The sequence below is a fragment of the Triplophysa rosa genome, linkage group LG2, assembly GCF_024868665.1.
Source record: "Triplophysa rosa linkage group LG2, Trosa_1v2, whole genome shotgun sequence".
NCBI classification, from domain to species: domain Eukaryota; kingdom Metazoa; phylum Chordata; class Actinopteri; order Cypriniformes; family Nemacheilidae; genus Triplophysa; species Triplophysa rosa.
In genome coordinates, this window is record NC_079891.1 from 14,474,961 (window position 1) to 14,490,957 (window position 15,997).

Below are 15,997 nucleotides of genomic sequence, written 5' to 3' on the forward strand. Positions count from 1 at the left end.
GCTAAACAGAGAAAAAAATGGTACATTTAAAATTGACATGTTTTTTTTTTTTATTTGGATGAAACCAGATATGCTCTATAATGAAGCTGGGAGGAGATAAAGTAAATAATGTAGCAAATAGCCTTCTGACACAAAGACACATAATCACAATCAGTGAAAACCTTAATGGCTATATCATTAACCCGCTTGGAATTGACACTGCCGGTGGGCAACACACAGTGATGGTCACCTCTGTTACCCACACACTGACCAATGAGCAGCTTGCTTTGTCGAGTGGACAATCACAGGTGGCTGGACAGAGCTTCTGCCATGCCAGAACCTAAACAGCAGCCCGTGAAAAAGGATCAAGCGTTCTGTGTTCCATCAATTTAATAATTCCACCATCAGCGCCAGCCAAGCAGACACCAGCTATGGGCCAAGACAAACATATGGGATTCAGCTGAAGGGGTCCAGTTTTCTAGGACTGCACTGCAGTCTAAACTTCTTAAGGAGCCGGCATGAACGTGCTGTATTTTAAAAAAAATGACTGCCACTTTCAAAAAAGCTTGGATTCAGCCAAGACACTGCTACCTTTCACCGCCATGTTGTTTAAAGGTGTGTTTGGTTTAAAGAAATGTGTGTAAACCTTCGTCATCATTACCTGCCATTTTCATCCCACTTTTAAAAGGAACGTTAAGAAAAAAGTTATGCCGGTTAATTTCTTTTGCTGGCATAAAAAATGGGAAAAATGCGAAAGTTATCTTAGCCAGAGAGGGAATGAGGAATTGAGGGAAATCAACATAAGCACGTGTACTCAGGAAAAGTAACATAGTAAATCGCTTTACACTGTGCTTTTCAAATTATCTAAAAATATGCCTTGACAAAACATTCAGTAAAAACAACAACAATAATCAATCAATAACTGCTGACAAGTTTGCAAAGTTCCTGTTTGTCGCACACCGTGTAAAGCATGCACATTCAAAACAGTTTGTGCAGGTGATCCATTAGAATCAGATGAAGAATTGTTATCTGAGTTGCAAGCTTGCCATCTAAATTGGATCTGATGAGATAAAAAAAAAGACTGTGTACTGCCAAATAATGCCAAGACAACACATTTTCTATTACTTGTGACACTTTTACAGATTATGGGCTGCTTCTTTTAATAATTCACTTAAAATGTACTTTAAGTTGTAAAAACTAAATAATAAAATCAACTTGATGAACTGTTTGTGTTCATGACATAAAAATCATTTGAAAAAATCACACATGTATATTTAATTTAAAGAATAATAAACCAACTTAAACATATGAAACTATAAAGTAAATCTAAAGCAATAAAAACATTTAACCTCACATATTTTTACATTAATATTTTTATTTAATATATAAAAATAGAAATAGTAGGTGATAACCTTTCAATTCAATTTTGCAAGTAAAACAGTCGAATACAATGTAAATCATTCATTTCTTTTTAGTGCCACTCTGTAAAAAGAGCAAACATTTACCCACTGCTTTGAGTGGTGGCAAAACCTTCATGGCTAAATCAAAACAGAACTGAGTGCTGCTAGTGAACAGGCTCCAATGTCCAGAGCAATGACAACAGAAAATGTGGTCACATCTTAAGTTAAACTGGTCATGATTAAAAATGCATAAACATATTAATATATTAATAAAAGCAACCAACATGCATGGCTGGAGTTGCTGTTCCCCGGCCTCTACTGGGGCAAACCCAAAGAAAGATTCTGCCTCTGCATATCCTCAAACACCTCCCCTCCTCAACCTCAGACCATATACCAAAACAGCTCTGGGGTCAAGCCTCTGCAACAGGCTAAAGTTCTCTCGGCTGAATCAACAACGTACATCAATAACTATTAGTGAATACAACTCTTGTGCATGGCTGCGCTTCTCGGGGTGAAGGAACTGGCTGCATTTCTTTTTCAATTAAAGGCAACCTTTTTCTGGATATGCTAAATCCCCCACATGCCCTCTTCTGTAAATGTGAAGCATGCAGCTGTTCTTTGCAGATACTTAACAAATTTGATTCAAAGAAATGATGAGAGGCTTATTAAATGTAAAGTGGGGATTTGACTTTAATCCAAAAAATAAGTGTATCTGTTTTCTCCAGCGTCTCTTTGTCACTTTGGATAATGCTATAAGTAATGAAAGCCTTGCCAGTAGAAACAAACCGATGAACATTTTTGGGACTGCTGCCAGTTGTATTCCAAAATTATTCATTTTGATGCCTTTTAAGTGCATTAGAAAACAAAGAAACATACATCTCCATAAACTGTACTAACAGTAAACAACAACAGTAAACAACTTTCATGAGCTAACAGTTATGATCCAACAACAGCCTAGGATCCAACTTTTTACCTGATTTCAAGCTGAGATGCTGAAAAGAGTCACAGAGTTCAGCCAACATTTGGCGAAAAATATTTGGTGTTTGTGTTCTCAAGATGGTTTCTGAGTTTAAACGGGTGTTGTGTGGACTGAATAAAATCCTCACCTGAGTTTGAATACAGTTAAGGGAGTGAAACTCAAGAAAGCCAAGGAGACTTGCCAATGCAGCTCAGAAAATGTTCTTTATACAAAATACAACCACTTCATAACACCAAATATGGCTGCTCAGCTTTATCTTTTAACTAGTCTATGCATTAACTTTTCTATATCAGCAAGTACAACTCGTACAAATTCATTCAAATTAGCTACTTCGTAAAAATATAACAATGTTTTTTTAGAGATGGGCCGATTTAACAGCCAATAATTAGTATCGGACAATAAAAGCAACTTTTCACACAGTCGGCTAATGGCTGATAGTTTAACAGCCAATGATCCGGCGGATATATTCTGTCAATCAAAAGCGGACAGGGAAATGCAATGAATGTGTGCTCTGTGTATAGAAAATGTTAATAAACATCAACTGTTTGATGTTCAATAGTCATTATAATAATGATTAATAACATTCAGAAAGTTAAGAAAATATTAATTTAATCTAGGTTAACCTAAATTTAGGTTAATGCGAGTTAATATAACCACCATACTATCGGAATCGGTATTGGCAGATATCACTCGGAATAATTAGCTATTGGTATCGGTGGAGAAATTTTATATCGGTACATCCCTTATAGTATTTTATGATTTTTTTTTTTCATATTTTCAAAGTTTATAAAATCTATTGGCTCTCAAGCTTCAAAAAGGACCAAGATAGCACCATAAGATAAGTTCATACTATTCATGCACTATTTTCCAAGTCACCTATGCCCAGAGGTGGAAAAAGTAAACAAATATCAAACTCAAATACAAGTACTACTACTTTGATGAAATTGTACTTGAGTACAAGTAAAATTACCAGTCAAAAAATCTACTTAAGTAAAAGTAAAAAGTAGCTTGTTTAAAATGTACTCAACGTAAAAGTTACTTAGTTCCTTTTTAAAAGCGGGGGAACCTCTCCTTTTTTTGTGCAACACCAACAATAGTCATCCTAATTTTATATGTTAAAACGGGTTACAAGTGCACTGCAACAAAAAAAGAATTGTTTGTCTTGTTTTGCAGAAATATCACAGAATCATATAGCAGAAATATTAACTAAACAATTATTAAATCAATATACATTTTCTTCAGAAGCAAAATTAAGCCTTAAAAAAGATTTTAAGCCTTAGTTTGTTAATAAATTATCAATGGTACACACTGCTAAGTTTCAGTAGTGAAACTACGTATAAATGGTTCCACGCAGGGTTCCACATTTTTACGGAATGAAAGTAAATGTAATGATTGACAGTTGTAACCCGGTCATTGCCATGGCAACATTTTTGCCATTGATCGCAGTGAACAAGAAACATGAATCCCATTCCCAAGAGTTTAATCCGTTTGATACGTATCTGCTGTTTTCAGCCAAAGACTGGTTGAGGCAATTTGAACTAAAACACAGACAGAGACGCTGTGTTTTGTTTATGTTCAGAGCTTCACAGCGCGCTCTCGCGGTGTTGCCATGTTTACTTATTTTTAAGAGCTTCGTATTTGTTGTCAAGTCTTATATACTGTACGTTATATAGTCAATAAAGTGAACAGTTGCGCGTAGTTTTTTGCCTAATTAAATGTGTCGATGTGTAGGTTTATTTTGGGCTTGTCATTTTTTGCTGTTCTTTTCAACAATATGATCTGGCAACACGGCCCTTTTTACGGCAGGGCTGGTGAGGCTTTTCAAAACGCATGAAACAGCAAGCATATTTTCATGTGACTTTCTTTCCCCGCGCTTACAGAAGAGAGAGACATGTGATGCACGTTTAAATATGTCATTAAAGCAGAAGTTGTTCAGTTCGGTTCCATACACACTGTGTGAATGTGGTGCAGACACATTAGTGAACCGTGCGTCTACAAAACGGGATTAAACACTTAAAATATAGCATTATGCACCAATGTTGTTTTGACTTTTACTAAATTGTACAAACTTCTTATTAGTTACCAATGCAACAAGGGTACGAGCATTATTTGTACAAATAATATTTATCTTTACCTCTACATTCTTGCACATAAGGATTTTTATAAGATGCTACACAGTAAAATCGCCAGTGTTAAAAAAGGTCAAATTAACACTCACGGTATATATACACTCTCAAAGTGTGGATTATATAAACACTGTGAGAGTTAATTTGACCCTTTTTAACACTGGCAATTTTGCTGTGAGTTTGCCCAGCATCCATAATCCTGTCTTGAAGCTGAAGTTGTTGCTTAAATAGGTGTTTACTTCATTGTCTTCAGCAATCAGAGTTCGATGGGGCGAACAGATAGAATAGAATAGAATAGAATAGAATAGAATAGAATAGAATACAAACATTGAAATATTAAAACAATGCTTGATTACCAAATGTACAAAAATCTCGTTGCATCAAGCATATAAAAGCCACAATCCTTAACGATTTATAAAAATGTACATATCACTAATAACCTTCAGGACAGGTGCACTACCGAAGTCTAACTACTCCGTGTCCATTGCTCTTCTGGTATTGACTTAAAAACTCTCACGCCCATCATTCACTGGAGTCATTTCCGGTCACGTTTTTTTCCTTGCAATGTTTTCTTTTTTTTTACTCAGTAATGGATGTGATTTTAAATATAACAAAATACAATACGTCACACAAATCATACTTAAGTACAAGTAAAATTACTGATTTTAAAAGCTACTTAAAAAAGTACAAGTACACAAAAAACTTATTCAATACAGTAACGCGAGTAAATGTAATTCGTTACTATACAAGATGGAAACTAGTACAACACACATTTTAACATTTAAAATACAACACAGAAATTATTAAAAATGGATAAACCCCAGAAAACTTGGAATAGAATAAAATAACAGCATAAAGGTTTGAAAGACTTAATTCATTAATAAGTTGTGATATTTTAGTTAAACAGAATAAAATCCCACCCTCCGTTTAGAGCTTTCTCCAAAGCCAAGCCTCATTCAAAACACATGCAAAACAAGAAAAGAAAAGTCTGAAAAGAGTCAAGAGACAGCGTTAATGAAGAATGGAATGCAAGGCTTTCAAATTCTCATTCACTGGAAAACATTATGTAACATTACAGTTTGTTATTATGTAAAATTACAATAATAATGAATGTAAATATAGCCTCATAGAACAACGCTGATGATGTCTGATGACGTCGAAATGTAATGATTGGAAGAAACATATTATGGTCCTGAAACATCCATATGCATATTTTTTATTAAACTACTTTAGTTATTTATTGCTATCAGTAATTGAGAGACATTAAACAGACCTGCAGGCTAGAGCCCTGCATTTCAGCCTGGGCCCCGACTTATTTACGCCCCTCGGGCCGGGCTTCGGGCCAATTTTTACGTCATAGCTCGCAAGCGGGCCAGGCTTCGGGCTTGTTTTAGGCTTGTCCTCCTTTTTATATATTAGACATTCATTAATAATTCTAATATGTATTACAAATTCAATAAATAAAGAAGCGATAAGAAGTTGATGATGGTCAATTTAAAACATCGAACACGTTTACATACCTATCACGCTGACACACATTACACATTCTGCTTGCGCGCAGTTGCGCCCGCGCGTTCACACAGGTTTCCCTCGTCCACTATTCACCTCACGTGCAATGGAGAACATAAAGAGAAAAATCGCAAATGGCGAACTTAAAACACAGAAAAACGAAGAGGAAAGGCAAACTTCTTGGCTGTTTTTCTAGACGATGTTCTTTAAGAGATTGTTCTTGTGGCTTTACCCTTGTTAGGAGGCTGTCTCGTTTTCTGTTTGGGATTAGACTTTTTTAATTTGTAATTGTTGCCTAAGTGTAAGGTAAAACAATCTGCATGTTGTTGTTATTATCATTATTTTAAATTGTTTCGATTTTAAAAGTTTTCGTTTGTTTTCTGCAAGTTGTTCGTTGTTGCAAGCAGAGCACCTCAGTTTATAAAAAAGTGCCCTTTTACGGTTGTGGTGATAATAAACGTTGAAACTAACATTGTGATATGCTTAAATTGTTGAGTTTTTCTTTATTTAAAAAAAATCTTTGTGTAATGGGATTAAAAATAAATTAAAAAATAGGGCTCTAGGCGGGCTCGGGCCGAGAATTCTGATAAGCTTGTCGGGCAGGGCCAGGCTCGGGCCTGAGTGTCTCGGGCCAGGGCCAGGGCCGGGCTAGGGCCTGGATTTAAGGCCCGTGCAGGGCTCTACTGCAGGCTGCGGGCAGGGGTTGTGTTGTAATTTTCTTAAGGCTTTTGGCCTGCACAAGTTTTTTAAGTGCACAGTTGTATTGTAATTTTCTTCACGCTTTTGGCCTACACAAGTTTTTTAAGTGCACAGTTGTATTGTAATTTTCTTCAGGCTTTAGGCCTGCACAAGTTTTTTAAGTGCTCCACATGACACCTATGGAGCAGCAGCTAATCACATGACAATAATTTTGAGCTATACAGGAAAAAGTGACAAATATGGATTTTGGTCGAATTTGAGATTTTCATAAAAAATAAATACATTGCCCTCGTCTCGCAATCCCAATGCTCCAAGTCATAATTAAACATCTAAAATTATCTTAATTTGTCTCAGTCCTTTGTCTTTCCTAATGTCCATCGGAAGCAAAGCGCTTGCGCGTCTGCAGGATTGAGAAAATAAAGTGCAGGACTGATGTTAAGAGAGTTATAAAGAGAGATAAAGTGCAGGACCTGATTGATGCAAGTTAAGAGCTCAAAAAGGAGTTAAATAAAAGGTCAAATAAGCAGATACGAACAATACAAAAGTAATCCGTGCGGCTCCTGACGACATATTAATGTATTATGAAGCGAATTGATCGGTCTCTAAAATAATTATTAAATATCATATGTAAACTACAGTTTCTGCAACTGAAACTTCGGACCAATATCAATCGCACCCAAATGCCTTACTCACTTAGAAGGGCAGAGCTCTAGAAGTGAAAATTCGAAAGGGAGACTGGCAACTGTCTCTCATAACATACTCGTTTCGATCACACAGGCGAACTGAATAATAAATATCAACGCCATTTTTTCTTTGACAGACACTTTGCGTTCGTCCCTTCCAGCAATGCTTTCACAGGCGCAAACATGACGTTTAGAACGCGTGATTCTGGTTGGCCCAAGGACCAAAAAAATACGACGCCATTAGCTGTTATCTTGATTCTGGTTTGCCAAACGAATAGGTGCTGGACCAAAGACGTTTCAGACACCCGAGAGTAGACGCCTAAGACCCCCCAACGAAAAAAAACTCTTCGGATTTACACGTTTCACATAAATGCCCGAAAACGCCGAATTTCGACGACAAGTGACTAGTTTGTAGTTTGAGTCCCCATTCTTTAAAATATAGAACTGTCCATTCAGTTCTACTTTTAAATATGTGTTTTCAATTTGTCTTCTAACTCTGACAGCTACAAGAGTTTAAAGTCTTGAGAAAAAGGCACAGTGAGTAATCCATTGAGAAAAGGGCTGCACACACACTGGTATTCCAGAGATGTCAGAGAGCACAGTGATGTTTACTCTTAAATCAGTGTCCGCCCACTTGCGACAGCTCAGGTCTTGTACATTCCTTAGTCACTGGCACTTCTGTTTGTTGTAGGTTGTGCAGGCCCTGAACTTGATAAAGGCAATGCTAAGACAACATGTGTCACAGGTATCTTCTAAAGATCTCCTCGCAAAAACTTCACTTCTAATGTACATCCAAGGGGTAGGAATAAGCAAAAATCTGACTGTATATGATTTTACATGATCACAATGTTTCACCTTCTTATATAGTCTGAATATAGATCAATCCTTTTGCCTTAAAATAACTATGTGAAAAATGTCACTAAAATACTGACATAGTAGTAAAAAGATAATTCCAACAAAAATGCATAATGTATAAAAGATTTTTTCTTTGCGTGTGTCAGAATTCCCCCTACATTTCAAAGTCAATCCACACAGTCAACACGAACTTCAGAACTCTGATATTAGAGGAATGCAAAGCAAGATGGAAAAAAAGAGAAGTTCAAAGTCATCTCAGCTCTGAAGTGGATCTAAGAAAGATCAGAACCCGTGAACATGCGAAATTGTAACTGACAGCGTGTGGGCAGAAGAACACAGAATCCTCAAACCATTAATATCATTATTCTCCTGACAAAGGTGCGACGGGGATGAAGTTCTGGCTCGTGGCCAGCCCCCCGTGTGAAGCTCGGCCAGGGGCACAGTAATGCAGCCAGCGCTGATTATCAATGAGAGAGGACCTTCCTTCAGCACCCTGGCCCCAAAATACAGCAGTATGCATTAAAGGGGCCAAGCTATGACAGACGCGTAGCAGTAGATTAGCAGTGGATAAGTCTCGTTGCCTTGTGAACTCTCACTGAGAAGGGAAGAAGTCTGTCCCCGTAGTATTTCTATGAAAGTGTTTCTACTGCCATTCCGAGATCTTGATTATTTGTTAAGCAAAAGCAGAAGCGTTCACTTTTCTCCACTTCCAGAGGAATTTTCACAGGCCTGAAACATGCCTGTGTCGTGTAAGTGAGCCAGCCAACAACTCCTCCTTCTCCTCCCCCAGCTAAAATCATCCCTCCATCCCCCACAAACTCTCAGCTCAGACAGGAAATATCTGCTTCAATATCTGCGCGCCAGAGCTGCATGTGAAGACTTTAAGATTCAAAGTTGCTATAATTAAGAGCAGGGAAACACAACTTGGTGTCGTCCCAGAGTGGTACTTTACATCAAAGACACATAAATGTAGCATTTTAGCCATTACTCGAGAAAATTGTAGAGTTAGGGTGGAAAATGTAAAGCTGCGAAAACCTCAGTGGGCTTTAGAAACACATAGGTTACACATTGACACTGATTTCATTCTTGCATAATATAAATAGCACTGAAGGAAAGTCACTTGGATAGCTCAGCAGGTTACCATGTAAATGCAATTAAGAATGCATTCTAGGCACCTGCTGTATGCAAATTACAACTTCAAATGTTATGTTTCTTTAGAGGTATTTTGCTAAGGAGGTTTTGCAGAGGTAAAACATTTTGGCAACATTATGTTTCATCTCGCTGACACAGCGTTTCCAGTCATATTCTTTCAAACGTGGACATGGAGCAAGAATTATTTAACCACTTGAGCCATACAATCACAACCATAGCACACCATCACATATTTGTAATTTCACAACGAGAAGTGACATCACTAGCGGAGGTGCAGTGAACTGGCGATTTTCAATCATACATACTGTACAGCTACTCTGTGAAAATTTGATTTTCACTAATAAAAATACGCAGGGTTTGGACAAAATAATATGAAGACATATTGTTATAGGGATTCATATTATTTATGTAGGCTACTGTGAAAACAAATGCTGTGGTTATCCTTTGTTACTGTATATTCTCTAGGTTGCATGCCTAAACAAGGTTTTGAACAAGTTGTGCCGGAACAAGATCAGCAGTGGTTTGTGCAAGAAACAGGTGAAATTGACAGATTTCCAAAGGGGACAATTACACTATCTCTACAATTATGAGAAGCGTGTGAAACAGATTCCTTGCTCAAACCTCTCTGAAGCAACTAGAAAATGTTCTGATAGACAAATGGTGCAACAGTCAACTGGATACTAATCCAAAGTTGTATAAATCTATTGTGCAAAGGTTTGAAGGTGTATTGAAGACAAACATGGTCCAAAACCTAATGAACAAATGAAATATCAGCTGTTTCCCCAGTGTTCACATTATTTTATTCAACCCTGGCCTGTATGAATGAATCACTATTGATGGCCAACACTGTATTGTGTCCGGTGAAAAGTGACAGCGTGTTGCTTTTATTCTGTTAAAATAAATAAACAGTCCACTTTCTGCCAGTACCAACACTATACCAACTTAGTTCTAACACATGTATATAGCGTTATCAGCACTCAGGTCTCTGATTCTGCATGCTATTCCTGCTTCTGTCTCGCGTAATAAAAATCACGCCAGGGGTTCATGGAATTCAAAACTCACAGCTGAAAGAATTCAAGAATTTTTATGATTTTACAGTATCATAAAAATGCAATGCTAATAACATTTACATGGCTTTATGAATGGGTACCTAAGCGGACTGTTTTATTGTTGATGTTGTCTATGTTGGTTATTACTGTAGGTCATCAATAAAAAAGTCAACACATACTTGATCCTGATAAGACTGTCTAAGTAATCTTTAGATTAAGTAACATTTTAGATAAAATGACAAACAAATGTGTTAAGAGTCACGTCATCAAAACCATTCCTCTTTTGCCCATACCTGCCTCTACTAGCTTTTTGCCTTTCTATTATTTGGCAAAGAGTGGAGCTTTCACACTGGTGATGGAGGAACCCCGTTGAGACCTGCTACATCCTATCTGTCAGCTTCCTGTGGTGACCCACAGTTCAACTCCACTGTCACCCTGGACACTTGCCTAAAGCCTGAATAGTATTTTCTTGAAGTGCTATAGAAGTGCAGTAGGCCAAGAGTGACACAGTACAATGCACAGTTTCTCTCTGTTCAAATGATTTGATTTGAAAACTGGCATTTGTGAAGATTGGTACCGCCCTGACCAAAGCTGTGTCTGAAAAGGGAATAAAAGTTCAATTCATAATAAGCAATTTTCAGTGAATAAATAGTTAAATTTGGCCCACATAAGCCCTAGCGTATGGTTTGAGAAAACTTGGAATAAAGCACAGAACTTGAATGGCCTGTTTTATGGGGTTTTTGACCTTTCTGGACCACCGCTGGTCACAGTCTACTTTGGCTCTATGGAAAAAACAGCCTGGACATTAATAAGCTCCTTCGGTGTTCCAAAGAAAAGAATCATACAGCTTTGGATTTTTAGACTTTTTCCTGTATGTACATGACGGGTGAAATGTCAAGTCAAAAGAAAACCACAGACTTTATGGGTTAACATTCAACGGTCATCAAAGAAAGATCCTTGTAGGTTTGCAACTCAACCCCAGTGCAGAGATGTTTCTAAAAGCATTGTCACAAATAAGCAAAAATAGTTTGAAAGTTTGCAACCTCATTAAAAAGTGGGTTTGTTACAAAATGATTTAAATCAAAAGTAATGTGTCAGCAAAGGTAACAACACTCACCAGCCCATCACAGTTGTTAATGGCTACAGAAGCTCCAGGCACATCCGTGATCTCCCCAATGAAAGTGCAGTCTGTTTTCAGTAACTCTCTTCGAAGTACTTTCTCTGAGTGGGTGCTGTTATCAGTCACGTTTTCAGCTTCCATCTCATCTTGCCATTCCACCACGGCTCCAGGAGCCACTAATCGATGATTAGGATGTAGTCGGAGGTGGAATTCCTTGCCAAAAACAGTGATGTTAAAGAACAGCGTCTCTACAGCTTGCGCCGACCATTCCAAAGTGTCCCGCTTCACGCGCTGCTTGTGATTGGCTGAGAGGAGATGTGAGAGGTAGTGTCCTTCTGCATCTGTGCTGATGGGGGTAACAAGGCCATACTCTCTCAAACGGATCTTCAAAAAGTCTGTTAAGACATAATACGGACACATAAGGAATAAGCATAGTTCACAAAAATATACATTTATTACTATTCTATTATATTCTTTAACTTCTTCTCTTAGATTACAAAACAAACATCCAGGTGAAAAACAAAGTGCCTCTAATGGGTCCATTTGAGTCCAAATTTCATAAATAGATGTAGTAGTAAATTTTGGGCATTTGTGGTCAACTTAATGGCCTACTGAATAGTTTTTATGGTGACTAAACAGTCATTTACATTTCTAGCAATTTTATAAGAGTGCTTGGCCTGCCTCCTGACATATGAATGATGGCACACAATTTGCTGTTACTTTTAACAAAAATAAAATGATGTGAAGGTTTGGTTACTAAAAGTAAAGCAAACAAACCTGTTTACCCAAACTAGGTCATAAAAATAATGCAGTTTTATTAAAACATCAAACATCTTCCTTGCCCATACAATGAACGTCTTGAAGTTCTCCAGCTGTTGGTTTATAAATGGACCCAACTACAGCAAACAGTGTGTCAGGTCATCAAGTACAAAAGGGTACATTGAGTTTTAGAAACTGAAATCCTGAGATTTCCTGGTTGAATTTCTAACTTTTCAAGACTAAACAGCATATCTACACTGTGAAATTTGCCTGTCACGACTTTATTTAGCACACAATCTTCAGGCTTATCCTATACCAAGTGATATTTTGTCATTAAACATTTAGGGCGGATGATGTAAGTGATAACATGACTTTAACGTGTGTGACGGCAAAGATAATTAAGGGAGAATGAACATTTCGATACAAATTCACTTGAACTCAGAAAAACGTGTGAGGAAAGGACAAGCACTAGTAGAGCACACAGATAGCAGAAACGTTTGACAACAAAGACTGTATACTTTACCTTCTTTATCTACTATTTCACCAGCCTGCAAGCAAAACAGAGCACAAAGATAAGGTCAAACGCAGCAGCCAAGATCTGTATTTACAAAACAGTTGTGAAAGTACCGCCGGTAGAGAATGCATAACGGATGTCTCAAGAACAATGTGTTAGATGTGATGAAATCTGACAGAAGCTCAACTTTCGATTTCACGTCTGTTTTGCCATGCTGGCGATGGGACAGCTGGTATCTGTCCCAGACGTTTCGACCGTCTCTGGAATTTACTTCTGTAGAGACTATTGGGTTTGTGGTAAAAACATTGAATAATGCAGACAAAAAGTCTAACATAAATTGTTTATACGATTCGTAAAACGCGCTTGAATAAGAACTGCGATATTCGTATAAAACTGACTTGAATATCATGCGCGTGGGCAACTGTCACACATCAAACACGCAGTTCCCCCGCGAACTTTCATTCACTGATAACTTTTCATTGAACTACACGTAGATAAACAGTAAATCATTAACACTTACCGGGTCAGCTGAAGTCAGACTTACTACAACTCCTACCATTAGTAACCTAAGTGACAGGACAACCATCACGAGTCGGGTTTTACAACTTTAAGACGAGAAACAGAAACTACAATCCAATTTTGGATGGTTCAATGCGCGCCTCTCTTCTCTACAAAGCACCACTTATCCTCAAGCAACAGATCTTTAAACTAAACCAAGAGGACCTGAGGGAGATGGAAGTTGCAGAACTTGGGTCAATGCCTCTGGTTTGTAAACTTATTTGAAAGACATCCCCTTGAAGAGAGCTGTGGTGGTTAAGTTGAGCTGGCTGGACAGAGCCTTGTCTGAGCTCGAACCTGGAACTTCGCGCTGACTAATAAACTACAGACCAGCCCGGTGCTGACGTCATCATCTACCATTTCCCAGGAAAGCACATGGTGGAAAAAATAAGAGAAGGAATATGCAAAAAAAAAAAACAAGCCACAACTCTCTATAAATTAAACGGGGGTGAAAATCAAGAGTAGTTTTTGTGGTATGTGATTTAACTCTTATGGATGTATTATAGTAATAACTAATTTACAATGATAAATAATACAACTTAATCAAGGCTTGGTTTTATGTTTGTGACGTTATTATACCTTTGTGTGGAGACTGTTTTTCTTTAAGCCAGAGGAAATAACAGCTCGCTGTGTTGGAGAAAGATGTGTTTTGTTCTTCCTCCTTGCCAGATTAAAAACAGGAGAAAATCCTCCGTCAACATTTTGTGTAATAGCCTTCCACAAAGATTAATTTATCTATATCAGCCAAACCGGCTGAGGCACAAATACGTAATGCAACTAATTTGTGTTGTATTCTGGTTTCGATATGTCGATACCTCTGAGGGAAGAAATGAAACTGCTGAGAACAGAATGTTTTATTAGCGTGTACAAGAGAGTTGGCTCTGTTTTCATACTTGAAGGTAATGTGAAGCCTTTCATTTATTTTTCTCACTTTTCTTCTCTTCAAGGCCTGGTTTTCTATCACATATTTAGAGCCTTTTTAAAGCACAGCCAAAAGATAATTAGACCATTAGATGATACGTGAATTTGTGTGTGCATGGTCAGTTTCAGATATATGTGAGTCCATATATATCCAGGTCTTCATGATGCCTTTATGGCCACGTGTCAGTCCAAATGCAGTACAGGTGAGTTTAGAAATCTGATCACCTTACACATCTGTACACCACATGCGTGTCTTCCCAGACCATATCACCCAATAATAGCTTGCTTTCAGTGTTAAATGAATAGTTCACCTTCAAAATGAAAACTCTGTCATTATTTACATGCCTCTTGTCATTTCAAACCTGTGTGACTTTCTTCTTTCTGCAGAACACAAAAGAATATATTTTGAAAAGTGTTGGTAACAGTAAACCTTTGGACCAACAGTTTACCAACATTTTTCAAAATATCTTCTTTTGACAATATGACAATAGGGCGAATCTCCTTTTCTTCTGTGGATGATTTGCATGCTACTTTTGAAGTTTTATAGTGAACTAATCGTTTAGAAGGTTAGCCTTGTATAAATGAACCCAGACTGTGCTAAAAGCTTTGTTGATTCCCATGTGTTGATTGTGATTTTATTTTGAATGTATTTATTTTCATGAAGCAAACTCTCTGACTCGCCCATGGGAAATCACATACTCTCTCTCTCCTTCTCTCTGGCCTTTCTCCAAGTGTTACTGGTCCTCTGCTGAAACGGTATATGAAATTCTAACTGTATTGTTATCGTTGATTAAAGAGGTGCTTGGAGGTCCTGAGAATCTGTCTGCACCCAGGTCTATGCACTCTAAAGCTTTTATTGGAAGGTAAAATTGAATGTCAGCAACCCTTTTGTTTTGCGGCTCAGCTTTAATTCTGTAAAGACCGCTACTGACTGAGTAACGAGGTTGTAAAATGGTCAATGAAACAATAAAATATTTGGAACCTTGCTGACGTTAAGAACCATGTTGTTTTTGTAGGGTGCTACTTACGTTTGAAGGTTGTCATGTTTCCAAATGTTTTTTTTCAGTCAAACCCTAAACATTTAAATGCTAAAAGCATGCCTTAAATGTTATATGTAACATTAAAAAAAATTCTGATAAATGTATGAAAATGTAAGCATTTGGCAAGCCAATGGAAGTGTTTGACAGTGGATGGAAGGATCATTTTCCTTAAATATATAAACGCTTTAAACAAGAATGACTTGTAATGAAGTGCATTTCCTCCAAACAAAATGTTTGTGGGTTTTCTGTGGTTTTGGAGTGGGAACACACTGACCAAACCATTAGACCACACCTAACAGCAATTTGCAATGGGCTGACCTCTGTGACATCACAAAGGGCATTCATGGCAATGAAATAGGCATTTGAATGTCAAGCTGTCTACTTGCTTCCATCCCATCTTTGTTTTCAAACAAAACGTTAGAACACAATAGCCAATGAAGGCATGCCAAAGTCACAATGGCCATCTAATTGGTGCTTTGACCTCCCAAGAGCTGAATAGTGGTTTTTGTCCATAGACATCGTTGACAAAAAGCAACAGCAATAAAATCTATGATGCAAAGGCATTTTGAAAAGAAAAGGACAATGCATTTTGACATTTTAACCCGTACTTGTCCTATTCTGCGAACAAGCTCTTAATCATTCGGTGTTAAGCGG

General features: G+C 37.6%; 1 protein-coding gene across 3 annotated transcripts in view; it reads right to left on the minus strand.

Moving 5' to 3' along the window:
• Positions 1–13,939, minus strand: part of adamts3 (ADAM metallopeptidase with thrombospondin type 1 motif, 3) — a 226,468-nt gene extending 212,529 nt beyond the window's left edge. For 2 of the 3 annotated variants that reach the window (XM_057328020.1, XM_057328011.1), the window contains exons 1-3: positions 13,345–13,938; positions 12,834–12,858; positions 11,549–11,946 (exon numbers count right to left, since the gene is read on the minus strand). In XM_057328020.1, the coding sequence (XP_057184003.1) occupies positions 11,549–11,946; positions 12,834–12,858; positions 13,345–13,410 (489 nt within the window). In that variant the 5' untranslated portion in view covers positions 13,411–13,938. Of the gene's footprint in view, positions 1–11,548; positions 11,947–12,833; positions 12,859–13,344 lie in introns of all 3 variants that reach the window. The other variant, XM_057328004.1, reaches the window with a different exon arrangement.
• Positions 13,940–15,997: the final 2,058 nt, after the last annotated feature.